Source organism: Macaca mulatta, chromosome 13 (assembly GCF_049350105.2).
Source record: "Macaca mulatta isolate MMU2019108-1 chromosome 13, T2T-MMU8v2.0, whole genome shotgun sequence".
NCBI classification, from domain to species: Eukaryota; Metazoa; Chordata; class Mammalia; order Primates; family Cercopithecidae; genus Macaca; species Macaca mulatta.
In genome coordinates this window covers 74,681,012-74,702,175 of record NC_133418.1, presented here as the reverse complement: position 1 = coordinate 74,702,175, position 21,164 = coordinate 74,681,012, and the positions used below count along the sequence as shown (strand labels likewise).

The 21,164-nt window shown below is 34.5% G+C and overlaps 1 protein-coding gene across 24 annotated transcripts in view; it reads right to left on the bottom strand.

Moving 5' to 3' along the window:
- NRXN1 (neurexin 1) overlaps positions 1-21,164 on the bottom strand; it is a 1,126,307-nt gene that overhangs the window by 163,026 nt on the left and 942,117 nt on the right. For all 24 annotated transcript variants that reach the window (XM_077958693.1, XM_028832104.2, XM_077958703.1 and 21 more), the window contains one exon: positions 9,047-9,218. In XM_077958693.1, coding sequence (XP_077814819.1) covers positions 9,047-9,218 — 172 coding nt within the window. The remainder of the gene's footprint in view (positions 1-9,046; positions 9,219-21,164) is intronic.

Here is a 21,164-nt window from a genome sequence, read left to right as displayed (position 1 = left end):
AACAAGAAATTTTGGGACAGGGAGAGAGAGAGGAAGAGGCCACATTCACAGAACTTTTATTATGGCATATTGTTATGATTGTTCTATTTTATTACTAGTTATTGTCACTAATCTCTTATTGTGTCTAATTTATACATTAACTTTTATCATAGGGATATATGTATAGGGAAACACATGGTATATATAGGTTTTGGTATTATCTGTGTTTTCTGGCATCCAATGAGAGTCTTGGAATATATTCCTCAATGGATACAGGGGGATTCTTGTACTTTCCAGAGATGTTATATTGATAGCAATTTTTATCTTTATGATATTGGACACAGTTATTTCACCATCACACTTCACAATCATGACATGATTTACCAAGAGACCTTTCCAAATGAAATTCTTAAAACATGCATTTTGGTTTTAAGGATATTTATTATGTAATGCCCCAGTGTTATAATTATATCAAGCATAGTATTAGTGCTTAAAATAAATTTATTACAAGGATAATGGCATTCTTATGATCCTATTTTGGAGAACAATTGTTTAAAACTGGAAGTACAAAAGTTGGGCTCATTCTGTGAAAAAAGAAAATTATCTGAGCTAGTAAAGGCTACACCCAGAGGGCTATGTCAGTGTTTAGAAGGTTATTAGCAGAAGGTTAGTAAAGGGCAGGCACATTTCATTGGAAGCATGTTTATTTAGGGGAGGAGGAGGAGGTTCCTCCTCATATGTTCATTACACAGACTTCATTTTTTCCTCCAAAATCTCAATATCCTCAAAGATCACCTAGAGCAGAGGTTCTGAATTCTAAGTAAAAGGGCCTAAGGATGTTAAACTGCAACCCTTAAACATCACATACATAATTTTTTATACAAATGCAGATAGATGTGTATTTTTCTAAAGATAGAATGGTCTACTTTATTGGATTCTCATGGAGGCCGAGATTCAAAGGAAGTTAAGAAAAACTGATTTAGATTAATATCTAAAACTAAATACAGTTCCAAAGCTTTGTACTCTCCATAGGGGCCTTGACACTAGTGTAGGATATTTTGTCCTTTTTGATACTCTGCCTCCTCTTGACAGCACTTCCATTTGTTTATTAGAAATTAAGTGACATTAAAACCAACTTACTCCTGGCCAGGCGCAGTGGCTCATTCCTATAATCCCAGCACTTTGGGAGGCCGAGGTGGGTGGATAATGAGGTCAAGAGATGGAGACCATCCTGGCCAACATGGTGAAACCCCATCTCTACTAAAATACAAAAATTAGCTGGGCATGGTGGTACACACCTGTAGTCCCAGCTACTCGGGAGGCTGAGGCAGGAGAATTGCTTGAACCCAGGAAGTGGAGGTTGCAGTGAGCCAAATTCGGGCCACTGCACTCCAGCCTGGTGACGGAGTGAGACTCCGTCCCAAAAACAAAACAAAACAAAACAACTTATTCTTGAGCTTACAAGATACGCAAAGTGGGTAGACAGTGGACAAATATAAATAGCATGACAGTCATGAGACTTATACATAGTTGACGTTCAAATAATGACATTAAAGCTGAGAAGGAACAAATCACATAGTACAGTTTTAAAAATTGTTCATCATACACTAAAATACTAGCTATTACCCGTTATCATTATAAAAATATATAAATAAATATGCCTGTGCTATTTAATAAAAGTTCCTGAAGATATAAGAAGTCAGAGTGTTTGAGAAAGTATTAAGAGAAAGGCTTGTCATTGAGTTGGGAATGTGACTTGTTCTTCCATTGAAGTCAGCTAATTATAAACGATATGATAAAAACGAAGATACTTTTAGATAATAGTCAAATTATGAAAGCCACTGTTACAAAATACAAACATTAAAATCAACCAAATACTTGTAAATACCATCTGAAGGTTCCTAAAAACCTACTACTTTTTAAAATGTCATTTATCTGGCCTTCAATGTTTAACTATTCTTATAACTTGTTTCCACCTTATTTGCAAAAAGCTAAATTTTTGCATTGTGGTGACAATTAATTTTTTATATCTGACATGATTAATTCATTGTTTGTAACCAGCAGATAGATTCATTAACCTGATTACCCATATCTTTGGTAAAAAGTCCTTCAAGACAATCTCAGTCAATATCTTTAGCCACACTTACTTAAAATCATGATAATGCCATTCTCCGTTTAACGTGACCGCTTTTCAGGAGTGAGGCCGGTATATCCCTTCATGATGATAAGAACTTAAATTACTAAACAAATTGTATGTTGGAAACAATAATGGCAGACAAGAAGTTAAAGGGGGAAATTTCAAGAAATCATTTAGAAGGGCTTCTATTTCTATATTACAACTTAAGATATATTTGGCAAAAGTTCTAGCCTACTTGATATAATATCCTTTACTTTTGTTTTACCATGACTCTTAGAAAACATCTGCATTATCTCTGTTTGCCAGCCTGTGTAGTTTAAATGATGCCGAAACCCATCAAACCATCAGAGAATCTTGCTTTCTCTTTTAACGGAAAATTCAAAAATGCTAAAATGGTTGCCTTACAGTAACTGTAAAAATTCCGATATTTAAAAAATCCAAGTCATCGTTAAAGTAAGAACAAGTGAGAAGTCTGATAATATATCATTTCTTTCCATCTCTTTGCACACAATTTCTCAGAAGCTAAGCTTAGAATTTTAGGAAGATATATTCAATATACTACTTAATAAAAAAGTTCATTATGTTTCATCATTCGGAATAACCTCAAATTCCCAGCAAAACTGAACACTGTTTAAAAAGATAATTAAACAGGAAAAATCAGAGTTTCAGACACTTGTTGAATCTAACATAGCTACTGTATTTGTGGCTTCAGATTTCTCAGTGTATATATATCGAAATAAATATTCATGTAAGTATATTTTGGCTAAAAACTACCAGCAAAAAAATGCTTTGACCTAGAAGTTTAATGAGGGATGTAGATTTATTCTACAACTATTTATTAAGCACCTTCTGTGTGTCACACCCTGATTATTATGTCTTTTGTTGGACTCTAGTCAAAATTGGTTATTAGTTTAAATAATAATTCATTATTCCATATGGTTTATCAGTTTCCACAATACTTATATTTTCACTATTTACTTTTAGAGGAAGGAAAAAAATTAGTCAAAGAGTCCCCATATCTATACATTTAATGAGAACATGGGCAAGTCTTCTTTTAACAAACTTTTTCTCCCAAATGATTCTTAAGTATTCTAATGTTCTAATGGTCCATAATGATTTACTTAATTTGCTAATAAAGTTTCTCCAGTAAAGTTAGAAAATAATTAGTGCTTACTAATGAGTATTTTTGATTCAAAACTTTAGTGAAAACCAAACAACTATGGTTATTATAAGAAAATCTTTTTTATGTGTTACTATGTTTAAATACTCATAAGATAGTCTTGTATGTGTTATGTGTTTCTGTGGGTCAGCAGAAATAGCACACTGTGACATTGACTGATACAGTTAGGATCAATCATGCAAGTAATAACATTTAGTTATGAAGAATAGGCTAGGCTATGTTTAAAAATGCATCTAATGATCTTTGTATATTTTACTTTATGTTTCCCACACTTCATAAAGGAAGGTGCATAGCTTGTAGACAGGAGTCCCCAAATGTAGTTTTTACTCTGCTACTAACGAGCATTGTGATCTTGAGCAAACTAGTTAGTCTCTTCAAGGTTCCAGTTTGCTCTTTGATAAATGAAGGAGCTGGAAGAGAAGAACATTGAAGTTCCTTCCCTCCTTCAAATGTAATGATCATGTAAGGTAGATTTCCTTAATTACATCAAACTTTGAAAAATTAAATTAAACAAATATAAAACAATCATTACATTAAGCAACACTTTAGTAACAACCCTGCAATCTCTAAATATTAGAGTGACTTAAATAAATAATAAATTATTGATGACTTGAATTAAAAATAAACTAATCGATTAAGTGACACTAAAGGTTTGGAATTTGGGGTAATAATCAGTATGACTTCCTGAACCCGGAAATATTTTACCAGCTTTCATGGATGAAAACAGAGTTAAGGTTTAGATCTAATACCCATAAGCTCTTTCAGACAAATTGCATGATCATGAAAAAAGATTTACACCATCTCTATGCAGTCTTAGAGCATTTCTCTCTCTCTCAGATCTCCTTATCCCTAAAGGATCTCTTTATCTTACCACTCCAGACCACCATTATCTATTTTCCTTAAACTTAATAGCAATCAAACTCGGCATTCTGAAAGTTAATACATTTTATTTGACATGTTTAGGTTTTCTGGATCCTCCTTATCTCCCATTCAGACCAATTTCTTGGCAAACAGGAATACTAATGTCTTTGACTTCTTTGTTCCTTCCTACAACTGGTTTCCATTTCATTGGTATCTAGTGCTGTCTGGTGACACACAGCAGCACTAGAACATTGAATAATTGTTGGTTAAAAGGAGGGGGGAGGCAGAGAAGGAGAGAGAGAGAGAGAGAGAGAGAGAGAGAGAGAGCACCTAAAATGCAGGAATATCTCTCCTTCTATTAAGTTGTTCATTAGGTTTTACAGTGTATTCTGCATTCATCCTATTTATTTTCTCACATTCTACTTTAGTACTTTATCTTTGGATACACAGATTGTTTAGTAGTTTCCTAAATAGTTTGTCTGTCTCTATCATTTCCTGCTAATCCTTCGTAAATGAATGCATGTTTGAAGAGACCTAAACCTAATGTACTATTGATTTCACAGTCTTACTACACCACTCACTTCAAAATGGTCTCTTCTTCCTTGGAACAAGTTTTCCTTTTATATCTTATTCAGAAATTAGCCAAATATGATATCATAACTCTAGCACTTTCTCACATTTTATATTTTTAATCTTGAACTTTTTTTTGCCTATCTCTGTAACCAGACTGTAAATTTAGTATGTTCCTTTTATGTAGTATATATCCTTTAAATATTTGTTGATTTAATATGTTAACTCAACTATAAAATGAACATTTGACCTTGTGTAGAGTGCAAAAGAAATCTTTTGACACACTGTGGTAGGAAAATAAATTCAAAGGTTTATTATCAAAGATAACAGTGATTTATCTGAAGCAATCTTTAGTCTGGGTAAGCAAGATGATGTTAGGCTTTGTGAATTAATGTTATGAGAAAAGAAAGTCTATTTTTGTTGAGAGAGAAAATTTTGCTGCATAACTGTAATTAGGGACAAATCAGAGATTAATGATGCATTATATTCTAGAGCTTTAACTGATAAGCACCAAGAAATGGCTTTCTCAACTTTAAATGGTTTGTAAAATATTGTCTCTGTACTTTGCTCTATATACAGAAAATAATGGATACTAGGTCTGCTATTCAGAAAATTCAATATTTATTCTAAAATATAAATTGTTGAGTTATAGGAAGATTTCATATACTCAAAAAGAGCATAAAATCTACCTCTACTAATTAGCTTCTCTATGAAAGCCTTCCAGGCAATTACAGGGTAGTACCATTGGTCAATGCTTTGGTTGCTTTTCATTAAAGGTATAGTGTTGCTACCAGACGAATTGCTTCATGTAAAAGCACTTACCACAAAGACCCATAATGGAGGGTTAAGTGCTATACTAATTACTAATTTCAATCCTTATTACCTATATTTTGCAGTACAGGCACTTTAAAGGAACCAAATATAGGCTACTGGTTCTCGCTTCTCTGATTATAGGATTTGGTGGTAAAGGCTTTAATTTAGCTGCTCTTCTAATAAAAATAACTTCCAAAATTAATAAAAAAGAGCCATACCACAAACTGACATAAAATACATATGCTAGACTTTTGCTATTGAACTTGTATTTACAATCACTTTGTCATAAACACTTTAATAGAGTTGACACACACACACTTCAAAATTTGTATTCAGCCATTATGGCACCGTTGCAGATGAATCTCCAAGAGAAAAAGGTATTTGAAATTTTCATGGCTTATTTCCTACCTCAGCATCACACTGAAATGAACACAGAGCAGATGATTAATAAAACATCTGACGACAATGGTGACTCCCCTGAGTTCTTTATATATTGATCATTACCTTTTTATATGTATATATTAAAATTCTTCATATGTGCTTTAATTTTCTTGAGGGCAGACTCTGTGTTTTTCCTTGCTTATATCCTTCAGAATAATTGCAACTTTGCCCACTCTCGGTTTATTTATATTTTCTAAAATATATCTTGGTAAAAGGGCATCTAAAATCTCTGATTAGAAGTTGAAAGTTGTATCTGAAATACCTATATGTAAGGATTTGCTTCTTATTACTATACTGCTCATTTCTATTTTTAAACATCTTTTACATTGTGTTTCTTATTCTGAACAATTGTTTAATTGGCAAATAAAGTACTATATGCATTAAGCAAATATTAATCTAGAAAAACATGTAGAAATATTTTCTCAAATAATTAATAAGTACTGCCTCAATCTCAGCTACCAGATTCAAATTGGACATTAGTCTGCTACAAGAACACAGGAACCATATCTTTTTTGAACTATACTCAGTACATGATATCTGGTATGTGTACAATCAAATAAAATACAGTAAAATTGGGGGATACAGAAATTTTTGAAAACATAAAATATTTACTAAAATGCAATGATGTTTGGCTAATATATCCTATATTTCTTTTCTACCATCTATGCTTGGGTAATGCATCCTATATTTCTCTTTTAGAGATACATTATGCATATTAATAAAGTCCAAGTATAGATATTTTAACTTAGCTTAACCCAGAATTTCCCAAACTAATTTGAGCATGGGAGCTTAACCCAGAATTTTCCAAACTAATTTCCCAAACTAATGGGACCTTCACTTTCTCACCATAAGTACTAATAACCTCTAGGTAAAGATACCAGTTTGGAAATTGCTGATAAGTGTTAAAAGTTACTAAATAAAGATAATTTTAAAGAATTAACTATGAACACAAAACCATGCCTTAAGAGGCAAACGCCACACTGCAATAGTAACAGGATTGATCATTTTGCATGTTCAGGTCCACTGTTGACAGCTGACAACATCCCATGAGCAAAGTCTAGACCTTATCCTACTATGTATTTTCATGGCTTCCAGTGTGATGACTTTCTCTCAGCAAATAGGCAGTAATTAATCCATATTTTAGGAAAATTACCAATACATCTTTCTGGAATTTTATTAAGGTTTTAGCTATCACTTTTAAAAGCAAATTTTTAGGCTGGGCATGGTGGCCCATGACTGTAATCCCCGCACTTTGGGAGGCTGAGGCAGGAGGATCACTTAAGGTCATGTGTTCAAGACAAGCCCGAGCAATATAGCGAGACCCTCATCTCTACAAAAACCTTTTAAAAATTAGCCAGGCATGGTGGTGTGCACCTGTAGTCCTAGCTACTAGAGAGGCTGAGGATGGAGGACCCTGTGAGCCCAGGAGTTTGAAGTTACAGTGAGCTATGACTTTGCCACTACACTCCAGTCTGGGCAAAAGAGTGAGATCTTGTTTCAAAAAAATTAAACAAAAAAAAAAGTTAAATTGATAAAATAAAGAATAAAAATTGAAATTGCACATTTATACCAGGATTTCAGATAATGCAATAATCTGGGATTAGCAGGGGCTATGTAACATTGCATGCATATTTAAGTTACTTGGCTTTAAAATCTTCTATTACTTCACCTTGTTGTATACAGTTCACATAATTGTAGTGTAAAATTGTGATAATTCCCAAGACATCGATTCAGCAAATATTTATTGAGTGCCTACTATTTGCCAGTATTATAACAGGCACTGGACATATTAATTTTCTTGCTTCCTAATTTTGTCATAGAGCAGTTTATAAAATTACATTTAATTCAGCAAATATTTGCAGAGTACTAGGCTTATGGAATAGGTTTGAACTAGGGCTTGAAGATTTAGAATTCTATAAACCAGAAAAGGTCCAGAAGGGTATTACAGATATTTCATTCCACAATTGTGAGTCAGTACTTGAGATATTTGATATCAATTGAATACATTGGTTATGTCATTAAATTACTTCTTTCAAGAACCAAATAAGTCTGATAGAGGAATTTAATACATGTTTTGATTATTATTTTATTGGATAAAATAGAAATGTATTTTTATACTTTTTCCTTATACTGTGTTATAAATTGTGTGCTTTGCAAAAAACATAGTTATATCTAAAGGGGAAAGAGATAAATGAGACAGATACTTTTGGTAACCTATTTTATACTAAAATATAAAGATGATAATGATTGTAGTAAAATACCTTTATACTTTTAATTTATATTTTACTTCAAAACATATTTGTTTTAAAATTGAGGATACATACCACCACAAGTAACACTGTTTAAAATTTCTAATCTACCACCTTTGTTTCAATAACATAATATTGATAAAACTCATTCACAATAAACAAGATAATTTTTATTTTATCAATAATGACTTGACATTTATTTTATAGACTTAAAATGAGTAGCGCTAGTGTCAAAGAATCCTCATGAAACTCCATGGTTATATGAAAGTGAAAACAAACTTCTTTTATGTACATGTTCTTATAACTGCTGATTTATGCTACTATTGTTTTCTCACTATTTCTCTATCTCATGGGATTCCCACACTTTAATGAGTTTCAGCTGTGCACCACCATCTGCGGAACAGTTAGGTCTTATTTTCTCTCAGAAAAAAAAAAAAGTGTTATAATATTCTTTCCCTTAGTTTTAAATTTTAACTTTGTTACTTTTGACAAAGCCTTTCCTTTGTTTAAATGCAAGGATCCAGTAAAAAGAGCTTTGATATGTTGTGCTTTTTATGTGTGCATTTTTCTGATTTCATTGATGTCCTGAATTTTGAAAACGATAATGTACACCTTCACGTTCTCTTATAAAATGGCATTTGTACACTGTAGCAAGAACAGTTTAGGACAGCATTACATTCACATGACTCTAAAGTCCAATAAATAGTTGATGGTTTCTCAGAAAACCACAATTTGGTGAAACGGACGCAAAACAGTGCTTTTTCTTCCAGTTTGATTTTCATAAAATCTTCCCCCGATACATATTCACTTGCTTACCTGCAGGGTAGCGCTCGATCACTGGCCAGCTGTCCACCTGTAACGTGGCATTGCCACCACTCCTCGTGAAACGAACTACATGGTATTTCCCATCATTAATGATTGCATTGGACTCTTCAATGGCAATGTCATCTGTCCCAACATTAAACTTAACTCCAATTTTTCCCTGGTGCTGTAAGAGAGGAGGGGAAAAAAGAGTTGTATTAAGTTGACTAGTCACCATTTAATAAAGACCACATACAAGGTACTGTTTAAAATTGTGCTTTGGACAACAGCTGTTTTCCTCCAATTTTTACTTCTGAAAAACTACATGTAGTAGAAGCAAGATTCTTGACATTTGGGTAAATTTAAGACATCTCTTTCATGGATAATTGATATTCCAAAAGGCATACTTTCAAGGGAATTGAGCTGCATTCTTCCCAGAGGTTGTCACAGAGAAGGTGCATAGCTGCCCGCACAAAGGACATACTTTCGTGTCCTTTAACACAGCCCCTTTAATCCACTCTCCCCATTTCACAAGAAAAATGGGGCTCCAAATTCTTCCTTTTAATAACTGGTGAAATCAGAGCAATGATGTCTGTTTAGAGCCCATTAACACATGCTCACAATATAGGAAATAATTCTAAAGGGTATGGGGCATAGAGGCATTTAATGAGTGCAGTCCCTTAGTCAGTATTCACAAGCCATCAAATACTAAGAGCTTGAAAGTTATTCAATGTTTTCATTTTATTGATGATCAAACATCAACATTTTATTGATGATAACACAGGAAGGTACAAGACTTGTTCAAGGACACATAACTTAATAGAGATGAACTAGAACTAAAATTCAGTTCCTTTATTCTTAGATTATACCTAAGCTAAATTAAAGCAAAGATACCATTATCCAAAATTAACCCCCTCTTCAAATTATGCAAAACCACACTATGAATCATTCTAACTATAAAGTTGTTGCTGTTAACTTTAGAATTTCATAATAAAAGGTGGCAAAGAGAAACATGTGCTATGTCCTCTGCCTCTGAGAAGCATTCTCTAACAGGACTGTCAACTCTACCATGAATTCTGCAGATTTTTAAAGCATGTGGATTTGCCCTTAATCAGTCACACAGAATACCTGCGCTGTAGGCCCTTATCAGAACACATAACCTCAAACTGTCTGTGGTTCACCCTTCATCAAACCTCAGTTGAGAGAAATGATGTGGAGGAAGAAGGGTTTAAAGTACACACAGTCCATCCTTTCCTGTAGAAGTTTTAAATCAGAATGTTAGAAACCTGAAGATGTGGACCACATTCTCTTGACTCTTTGTGGGGTTCTCATCATTATTTGAACTAGACAGCAGGAGTATGCTATCAGCTTACACTGAGAATCCTTATGGAAAATCTTTTACAAAATTGCATTAATCAAAGGAAAATAATTGAGGATGTTATTTTGCAGTATTGTTCATTATATCCTTCATGTAGAGATCCTAAAGATTTCTGTTGAGTTTTTCCCCTGGGTTCTTATTGTACTTAAAGATCTCTTTCTTATAAGTTAGCATGCTTACATTTTTTTTGTTTTGATTTGCTTTAGGCTTGATGGATGATTTAACTTTTTTAAAAATCACATTTTAACACTATATACATGTTTGCTAAATAAAGATAACTTATTATGTCTCTTAAATGAGATTCTTTAAAATTTTCCTGTAGAGTTATATCACATGTGTTAAAAATGTATGTAATAAATTACTGAAAATTTATTTTCAGTAATTACTGAAATGAGTAAAAAGTAATTCTACTACAATGAGAAAATAATGCAGGCTTACAGAAAGATCTGAGCTAAAACAGGTCTTTGAATAAAGTTTGCATTTTCATTTGACTTTTGCTGTTTGTTTATTAGCTGAATCAGTCTACACAATACTAAAATGTCTTACAATGTCATGTATTTGAAAGTAAGGGTCATGAGAAATATGGTGGAAATAATAAGTCCAGGGGAAAATATATGCTAAAGTCTCTGCAGCTATTAAAATTACCCAGCCAGAAGTGGTGGCACACATGTATAATCCCAGCACTTTGGGAGGCCAAGGTGAAGAGGACTGTTCAAGCCCAGGAGTTGGAGACCAGCCTGGGAAACATAGCAAGATCTCATCTTTACCATAAAAAAAAATGTTGGGCATGGTGGCACACACTTGTATTCCCAACCACTTAGGAGGCTGAGGTGGGAAGATCACTTGAGCCCAAGAGGTTGAGGCTGCAGTGAGCCATGACTGTGCACTGAACTCCTGCCTGGTTGACAGAGTAAGACCCTGTCTCAAAATAAATAAACAAATATTTAAAAAATTACCCTATCTACATGGACCCTGAGTTTCCTAACGACCAAACACATACATAGGGCTCTACTCATTTTATAAATACTAACTCTGGTATTCTTCATAACAGTTCCATGAAGGAGACGCTCTTTTATCTCCATTTTACAGATGAGAAAATTAAGGTACAGAATGATTAAGAAATTTGGCTAAAGTCACACAGCTGGAAAGAGAAAAGCTGTAGCTCAGATCCACACAGTCAGGCTCCAGAGTCTGGTCCTTAATCATTACACTAGGCTGAGTTTAGGACTGCTGTGCCATCCTATAGCTGTAGCTAGCAGATTTGGTAAATCTAGCTGTTTTTACTACCTGTTTTATCTCTCCTGCTAGAGTAGCATCACTAAGGGGCCTTGTATTATTCTTCGAAGTTAGCAGATATGTATCAATCAATGTATGCTTAAAATAATTTTGGAATAAATTGCAAGCAACTGATATGAGGATATAATCGAATATTAAAATGCTTCTTTTTGTTTCAGTTTCAGCTGAGATGTTAAGATGATAAGATAATAAGTCAAAAACAGATTACTGTTTCCATCTTACAAAATGAAGTTGAAAATTACTTAAGCCAGACTTGCAAAGGAGAACACTGAGAACTGCTTTTAGGGTTCTGAATTAATTACCTACTTCAATCCATCAAAATGCAGAATAAGGAACGAGGAGATTGACAATTAGAAGAGGATTTTTGGAGAGTTGAGATTTGATGTGATTTCCACATACCTGCAAGGTGGAAGCTTACTTTTCCCTATCTCAAGTGTAGGAGAAAGGGACATTAGTGGAACATCTCAGAAAATTTGACATGTGTCTTCTGGAACTTGGTCAGTGGCAGTGGTCAAGGTAGTGAGCAAACTAGCATTAGACTATGCCTGAGAAATCTTCAAGGGAAGAGACTGTGGCTGGCTGATGCCCAGTGGCCAAGGAAAGATATATTGATGTACCAGGAGCCACCTGTACATTAGGGTTTGTTAGGACAAAGGACATTTGTGTACCTTAGGTTAGTGTCCATGTAGAATTGTGTTGTACCCTGTTTAGCAGGGTTACTAAAGGAATTGGGCTGAGTAGTTAAGAAAACTCAGAAAAAAAGAAAAAAGAACTGGGAGTTACAGTGATAGATGACCAGAGGCTGAGGTGGGAATCCTAAATGACCATCTGAAGGAAGTGCATTTACTACCTTAATGGAATTGCAGGTAAAGAATTCTAATGATATGGTTAAGGTCTCTAAAGAACCAAATGCTTCCAAAAAGTGCCTCCTTAAGAACTTTAAGTAAAGGCTAAGCTCAACTAGATGGGTACAATAATATTAGCCAAGTAAGGTCATTTATGCCCTTTATGTTTTCTTTCTTCTCCTGCTTCATCCCTGGAGGATAAGAGAGGGAGAGGAAAAGTGAAAGTTGTGGAAAGAATCGTGTTCCTCCCAGTGCAAGCGGGGGCTCCACTGTGGCTGAAGCAAGGATAATGAAGAGGCTTTAACTGACTTCTATTATTACAGAGGAGTAAGCTGATATTACATTTTATGTCTAAAAGTGAATGGATGACCTTTTTACTATCCAAGAGGGAGCAAGCACTGTTGAGACTCCCTGTGGACTTCCCTGGTGGTTAGAAATATTTTTACATAACAAGTTTAAATTCTTGTTACACCGTAGGAGGCAGTCCTTTCAACACAAGTATAGGAAGATATCTGTTACTCTAGAGTTGCCCATTGTTTTAGGGTCTCATCTATTATAGACCTGGTTCTTATCCAGGATAGATTGGAAAAAGTTCTTGAAGTTTCCTACTTGTTATGATAGGTAGGCCATAAGAGCCTATTTTCATCAGAGTATTAATTATTAACAAGGTCTAGATTCAGGGAATAGAAGCATTGCATTGCTAAAGCTGAAAAATGCACTGAACTCTAAAATAAGTCCCTTTAACTTATCCTTAAAACTTTCTGCAATATGAAATGCAAAATACTCATTTTCTAGGTGTAGAAATCTCCAGATTTCATAGGATTTGATTTTTTGCAACACAATAAAATAAACAATGTAGAAACAAGGAGCGTCTGTGATGCTTGCAGAACATTTGACTTTTAAATGATGCCCATCTCTTCTTGGATATGATCAGTTTTTGCCTCAACTTCAAATGTCTTTGACATCTCATAGATTTAAAATCTAGAGTTAGCTAGAGTGGAACTGAAAACTATCAAAGTAAAGGATCAAACAGGCCCAAACCTAATTCAGACATTATCTACTTCACCCCAAGTTGCATCAGGCTTTGAAAAACAATTTATTTATAAATGATCACCAAAGAGTTTTCCCTGAAAACAATAAATTTAAAATACACATAAAGCACAAAATACTAATATCAAGTATATTTATAGGACTGGTATTTACTATTTCTTTCAGAAACTATAGATAACCTTAAAACACAACCTTTTCATGTTTATAGGATAGCAAGTCACTTAAATTATATAAACAATAAAACTTGCTAAACTTTCTTGCCAATGGATAATTAAAATTTAAAAGAATTCATTTCAAACTCTTATTCTCTGGGATTAAATATGATTGTCTTGTCAAATTCTCATGAATATTACATTAGCAAAACCAGAAGTCATTTCACTGGACATGTACTGATCTCCCTGTACTGTATCTTCCTTGAAATAGATAACTGGCTCAAATCATAATTTCAAAAATCTATTATGAGAATATCAGTAATGAGGTATTTATAATTTAATGAAGTCTTTCCATGGATTCATTAAATAAACAGTGACAAAGGTAATTATTGATTTTTTTTTTACAAAAGCTCATTTCTGAATAAAGATTATATTATTAAACCAAGTTAAAAGGAAACATCATGAAATATGACACTGGGAAGGTCCTTGAAGGTTCTAGCAAGTGGCACCATAGTTTAATGCATAGTCTAATTCCATATGAAATAACATATACACTTGATGGTTTTATGTTTTAACTAAGATGAATATTTAATGGTATAATCAATATCTTGGGCATACTTCAAGCAAGATGTTTGCATGTTACAGATGCAGATATAATATGTGCATATGAAATAGATAAAGCAGAATACACATAAGTAAAGATTTCAGTCTACATGTGACATACAGACATGTTACATAAGATTTTAGTGCACTGTTTCTCCACACCCCATTCTTGAACTGTTATATAGAAATGTTTGGCTCAACTATGCTCAGGAACAGAGACCAGTAACAAACAAAAATGTCTTTCTCTATGTCTGTTTACTATACTCATAGAGAGGAGGACCAAACATTGTGAACAAGTGTGCAACTCAGGAGGGCATGTAGATTAGTAGGAGCCCTGTTTATGTTCTGTAAACTTCTGTCATGCACCATAGTACAGTCCAGTACTCCAGGGCCCCACTTTGGACAGAACTCAACAATGTCTTCAAATGCTCTGCATGCTTGTACTCATTTCAGAATACAGAAAGACTCCCATGGTCCAAATTTACATTGTTGATTGAAACCAGAGTTGGGTGAATGGAATGTTTTGCTTCTCCAGAGACTAATCCTCACCAGGGAGCAAAGGTTTTAAGGCATGAAGGGTAGTCTGGAGCCTATAGTCACAGTTGTTGGAGTATGCAACACTGCAGACAGTATCAGAGAGCCATCTGTTATCTCACCTAAAAACAAAAACACTCAGATAATTGCTAATTTAGCCCAAATACTTTTTTTTTTTTTTTTTTTTGAGATGGAGTTTCACTCTTGTTGCCCAGGCTGGAGTGCAATGGTACGATCTCAGCTCTCTGCAACCTTTGCTTCCTGGGTTCAAGTGATTTTCCTGCCTCAGCCTCCAAAGTACCTGTGATTACAGGTGCATGCCACCATGCGCAGCTAATACTGTATTTTTAGTACAGGCAGGTTCTTCATGTTGGTCAGGTTGGTCTCGAACTCCTGACCTCAGGTGATCCGCCCACCTCGGCCTCTTAAAGTGCTGGGATTACAGGCGTGAGCCACTGCCCCCAGCCACCCAAATACATTTCTAAGTGAATTACTTAGAGGCCCTCTTGGCCGGTAGAGACTCTCTTTACCAATCTAGATGGCCTATAATGGTAAGAAGTGATTTTAATCCAGTTGTTTTAACCTGGCACTGAGATATACATGCCATCCTCTCACCCCCAAAAAGCAATACCACCACATCAAAAATAAGAAGCTCCTGCTGCCCTGTCTCCTATTTTCTCCGTTATATAGTATCTGTTTAAAATTCATTCAGGTAACTGATAAAAAGTATATAACATGCACCCAGCATTTTGCTCCTACTGGGAGGAGAATAAAAACAGATAAAGTCTGTTTTCTGCTCCTGGGGAAACTTTCAATCAAATTGGGACGGTAAATCATGCATGCAAATACTCATACCCACAAAAGAGTTGAGGGAGTGGCGGGGAGAAGCACAGGTACATTAGGGGAAGCATCTGAAGGATCTCAGGAAGCCTCAAACTGCCATGGGAGCAAACCAGCGTTTGGACAGTCCTAACACTACCAGCAGGTTTCAATGCAACACCCAGGGATATAGAAGTTACGTTCTCTCTATCTTCTATCTCTCCTTTCAGGTCCCACATACCAGACTACTCACTATGTGCCAGGCATTGAGCTCTATACATTTATCTCCTCTAAAACTCCCAGCAGACCTGAAAGGTAAGTGCCATTGTCTCTATCTTCTTGGAAACTTTAATCTTGCTGAAATCACACAGCTAGTAAGTATGGGTACTGAAATCTGACCAAGTTGGTGGGGCATTCTAAAACTGAATAACGTCAGTTGTGTCAGTGTGCCAGGAAAATGTCTTGAAACTAAGGCATCCTTAGAGGACTGAGTCAAGAGGAGGGTTACTACAGGGTGCATGGTTTTGTTTGTTTGTTTTCTGGTTTTAGTTTTTTGTGTTGTTGTTGCTGTTGTTGTTGGCTAGTTACATTTTGTAGCACTACACAATAAGGAACCAGAAGTGGGCAAGATATATGGGCAATACCACCTCAGAAACATCTCATTTAGGAGTAATACATTTTTTTTAAAAAATAGCCTTTTCATTTCCCCATCAAATCTTCATTAAGGATAATGTATCTTTTCTAATATGTCTCCACCCTACAGGATGCTGTAGCTCCTTCAATGAGACTATATCCTGGCAGTGATATTAACTTCCTGGAGGCATAAATTCATCTCTTGGTCCTAAGAATGTCTAATAAAATTTTGTAAGCCTGTGCCAGACCTCCTCCACACACTGCCTTAGGTGTTAGTTTTTATGTGCCCATTTCAACTTCTCAAACATATTTAAAACAACTTTAGGGTAGGAAAAAAGACTGGTGTATAACTCATTGTATCCTTCACAGCACTTCCCAGAATACTTTTACTTTTGCAAATTTCCAATATTCTTTCACATCTGATTTTTTAAAATTGAGATATAATTCAGATATCATAACATTTGCCCTTTTAAAGTATATGGTTCAGTGGTTCTAGTATATATTCACAAGGTTGTGCAACCATCACCATTATTTAATTTCAGAACATCTGCATCATGCTCCAATTTTCTTTTGATGAGATAATGCATACAAAGTTCTTAGCACACGTAATGGTTACACAGTTCCTGTGAGCTATTAGCATTATTATTATTAATACAATTATTATCATTATCCTCCCCTTTGAAAAACAATGTTTAGCTTCACTGTAGTTTGATGAAAGTTAATTAAAATATTGCTTGAATTATGTAGACATTTCAGTTTTGCTATTAGTCACATTTTTAATCTTTACAACTTGTGAAGCAGGGTATCTATTTTGTAAATGGGGAAGCTAAAGCTCAGAAAGGCTGAGACTTGACCAAAGTCAGAGCATCTATCTATGACTTGGATCAAGAGAAGATATTCTAAAATCTAGCTGTGCTCAACTGTAAGATAAGTGGTTCTCCCATTGATTATGCTAAGGCAGAGCATCCTTGATTAGACAACATTCATGTCCACTCCCATCTCAATATTATGGTTCTAGGGAAATCCTAAATGTAAGGTAAAGCAGTCCTCACAGAAAAAACTTAGAAAGATATTACTAGTTGAGTTTTTTGAAACACATTGAAGGTGCCTATGTTTGAATTTGAGTCTCTCTTAGATTTCCTTCAAAATTTAAAAAATAAACTCTAAGATTTTATTATGTTTTTAAATCAGGGATTCTCCAAATTAGGAAGAGAAAGAGGACTTTGCATTAGGTTGAAGTATCAGTAATCCGTGAAGCCTTTTGTGAACTATGTATGTTCCTTCCCAAGAAAGTAGAACCTCTGATGGAAGGGCTTGTCATTGTTGGGAAGAGCCCTTGCCTTATCAGGTATGTAGGATTTCGTGGTGGTAAAGTGAGAAAAAGGACAGACAGATCTTGAGCTCCAGTGATAACATCAAAATACTTCAGTGCTTCTATTTCCTCATTGTTTCTCCTTAGACGAAACCAAATCAAAAATCAAAACAATGTCAAGATGAATTTAGTCCACTAAGTGATGGGCTGCTGGATCTTTGAATGGGGTAATAACCTTGATATTGGTATTTTAAGATATTCTCCATTTTGTTTCATGAAATGAGCCAATACTGGATTATTCTTTACGTAGTATTTGAGAAGACATTCTCAAACCATTATGAAGTCCTCCAGTGTGACTATGGGTACAGACATATCAGCAAGCCTTTTCGTGGTACTTCCCCTGGTTCCAAATAGCATATGCTTGCATGATATCACAATAGCTGTAGAATAAAATAAAGTTACCTTAGCCTCTTGTGAATCAGAGCCATCTCATTGAGATAATTAATTCTATATCTCCATCCGCTGAGACAACAACTACTATGAAGTTGAAATAGTTGCCTTTAAATGTGTCCTTATGTGTAAAGAATGTCTTTTATTATTTTTCTCCATGAATAATCAATGAGCAGAAATCAAACAGAACAAGAAATAGGCATTGACTTGGTGGCCTATGCAACCTTCTTAATTTTTCACAGGTAATACTTTCCATTTAGATAGTTAGCCTGGTGGTCTGGCATCATAACAAATTCTTTAGGTTGCTGCATGAAAATCTCAGGACCACACTGGCTTCAGTTAAGCTTTTTCCAAAGTGCAGTGAGCTGATCAGATGCGGATTACTTGTTTTTGTTCATTTTTTTATATTTAAAAATTATTGTTGCTTTAAAGACCCTTGTTGGAGTGTTAAATTACTTTTTCTTGTACAGTCACATTGTATAGTAATTCAGGAAACTATGTGCAATAAACATTGTGTTTCAGGTGCTGATTAAAACCATAATCTTTGTTTTTTCTGCATCTGCCTGAATCCTTGTCTTTGGGCCATTGCACTCTTTGATATTACCTCCACCAGGAACTGAACCGGAAAGGAACATTCAATCAATTCTGCTAATTGTCGACATTTTTTATGTAAAAAGGTTTTCCTATAAAAGAGCTTTGGGATTATTTGTGGATTTCATTTACTTGTTATATCCTAGGATCATCATTTTCCAGGAGAGCTGACTATATAATTACAATCTAACTCTAATGCTCCAAATTTCCATAGCACAAATCCCAACATTTTTCAGACAAATAGACAGAACATCCTTGGATTGTAATTTTAGTCCTCTGCATGGCAAATGTAACCTTAGTAACTCGGTTATAGGTAAAACAAAATGAACCTTTGTATTTAAAACAGTCCTTAAAAGATGTGAAAACATATCAAGAGATTAATGTAAGTTTTTTTCAGTGCTTCCATTGGTATAAGCTATAAGCTACATACAGTAAACTGGGAATGGAAAGATCAGTTTGGAAGCAATATTATTTTTTTAATTATTTTTGTGAATCACGATTTGCAACCTAAAAATAAGAGTGAGGAAATGTTTTCAAGTGTGTTTGATGGACTGACTTTCTAATGATGCTATGTTAGTTTTCGTAAGCCTCAAGTAGAGCGCTACCTTGAAATGCATCCCAAGAGAAAAGCTGACAGTGCTACCTTTTGCCTTTTCATTTTCTCTTTCTTACTGACTTCTAGTCCAGGACTAGCTGTCTGACATCCTTAGGAAAAAAATGTGTGCATATGGGCATAGAAATGCATTTACCAATGAATATTTTCTAAAGAATCAGCAAGGCTCTATTATCCCTGAAGTGATAAGTAATAATTCCTGTAGCCATCAAAAATAAATCTATGTTCATGTGTGTGATTTTTGTCACAACAGAGGAGAATATGGAATTTCTAAGGCTGAAATTCCTGATGATTATAACTTTTTTCATCTTCACAAAACAGTAATACCACCACAAAAATGAAGTAATGCAGAAAAATATTTATCAAATATCTTTTAGCTGCAGTGAATTTTGTAAAACACCATACCACTCATCCCATGACTCAAAACTGATAGAATGTATGTTGTTGGTTGTATTTATATACATCTATTTTCCTCAATTGCATGGTTTTCTGGCATAAATGACACTAAAATTTTGGAACTACCATAACACATGAAGTTTAGTATTCACCAATATTTATGTACTTATTCAAAAACCACAGACTTTTTACTATACTCCTGGCACTCTGTTAAGTTCTGGATAAATATGGTTAACAAACCAGATGGTGCTACTGTCATTATGAAGCTTAAGTCTCACATTATTTGTTATACATTAAAACTTATTGTAGCATATACAGCATGTTAATTTTCAAGAAGGCAAAGAGTAAGGATATCATGAGAGGAACTGAATAATTAAGCAAAGCCTCCTTGAGAAGCTGAAGATGAGAAGAAATCAATAATGAACATTTAGCATTTTCCAGGCAGAGAAAACAGCACATGCACATGGACCAGGAAGGGATTTTACAAAGACAGATCCTTTTATGAACAAATGCAGATACAGATATAAATATGTGGACTCTTTATAGATATTAACATGTGCAAATTATATATGAACATGTACAGATATTATTCAAAATATTTGTATATGATATAAAACTAGCTTATGGAATAATGCATAACAAAAGTAAAATATATTATTTGCACAAATAGAGCAATTGAAAAATAGATGGTAAAGCACATTCTAAAAATTTTCCAATCAGAGAACAGAAAATTGTTGAATATATGTAGAACCTAACAGTATGCAACTTGACATTCATCTAATTGTTTATTCCTAAGTGTCATTCATCAATGTGCTTTATGAAATGCAATATATAAAAGACTTCCTGAATCAACAGGGACTCACATATTTTTCAAAAGTCACTTACTTCTACAATGTCAAAAAAGATTCATCATTCTGTGCTTATATTTCTAAATTAATGTAACATGTTTAGTTTCTTTGTGTGGTGGAATGTCTTGTTAACTTATTTCTCCAGAGAGCCCTTTTATCTCAAGATGTAGTAAAGAGTTACCCATAAAATTTCTGCCTTAAAAGTGCTGTTCAAAATCACTTGACTAGTTTTTCAAGAACCCTCCTCAAATTAGTAGAAGAATGCAAAGTTTTCACCCTTGACCTTTTCACCTTCCTGTTCACTCAGAAGAGCAGATGAACAGGGTTCAATGCCTGTGTCCCAAAATGCAGTCTTCCAGGCAGTCAACCCATCACTTCAAATGAGAGGAAGGATTCTTTATCCAATTCTACTTTCAGAAAAATTTTAAACAAATGAAGTTAAAAGAGCATTTCCCCTGAAATTTGGCCAGGAATTTTGAAGCCAAAAACACACAAAGTGTTCAAATTCAAATAACTCATGGACATTTTGAACTTGAGATAAAAGTTCATTTGTAACTTCTCCAGAGCAGTAACCACTGGAGGCTCTTTGAGGTCATTCCTTCCCATTGTTCAC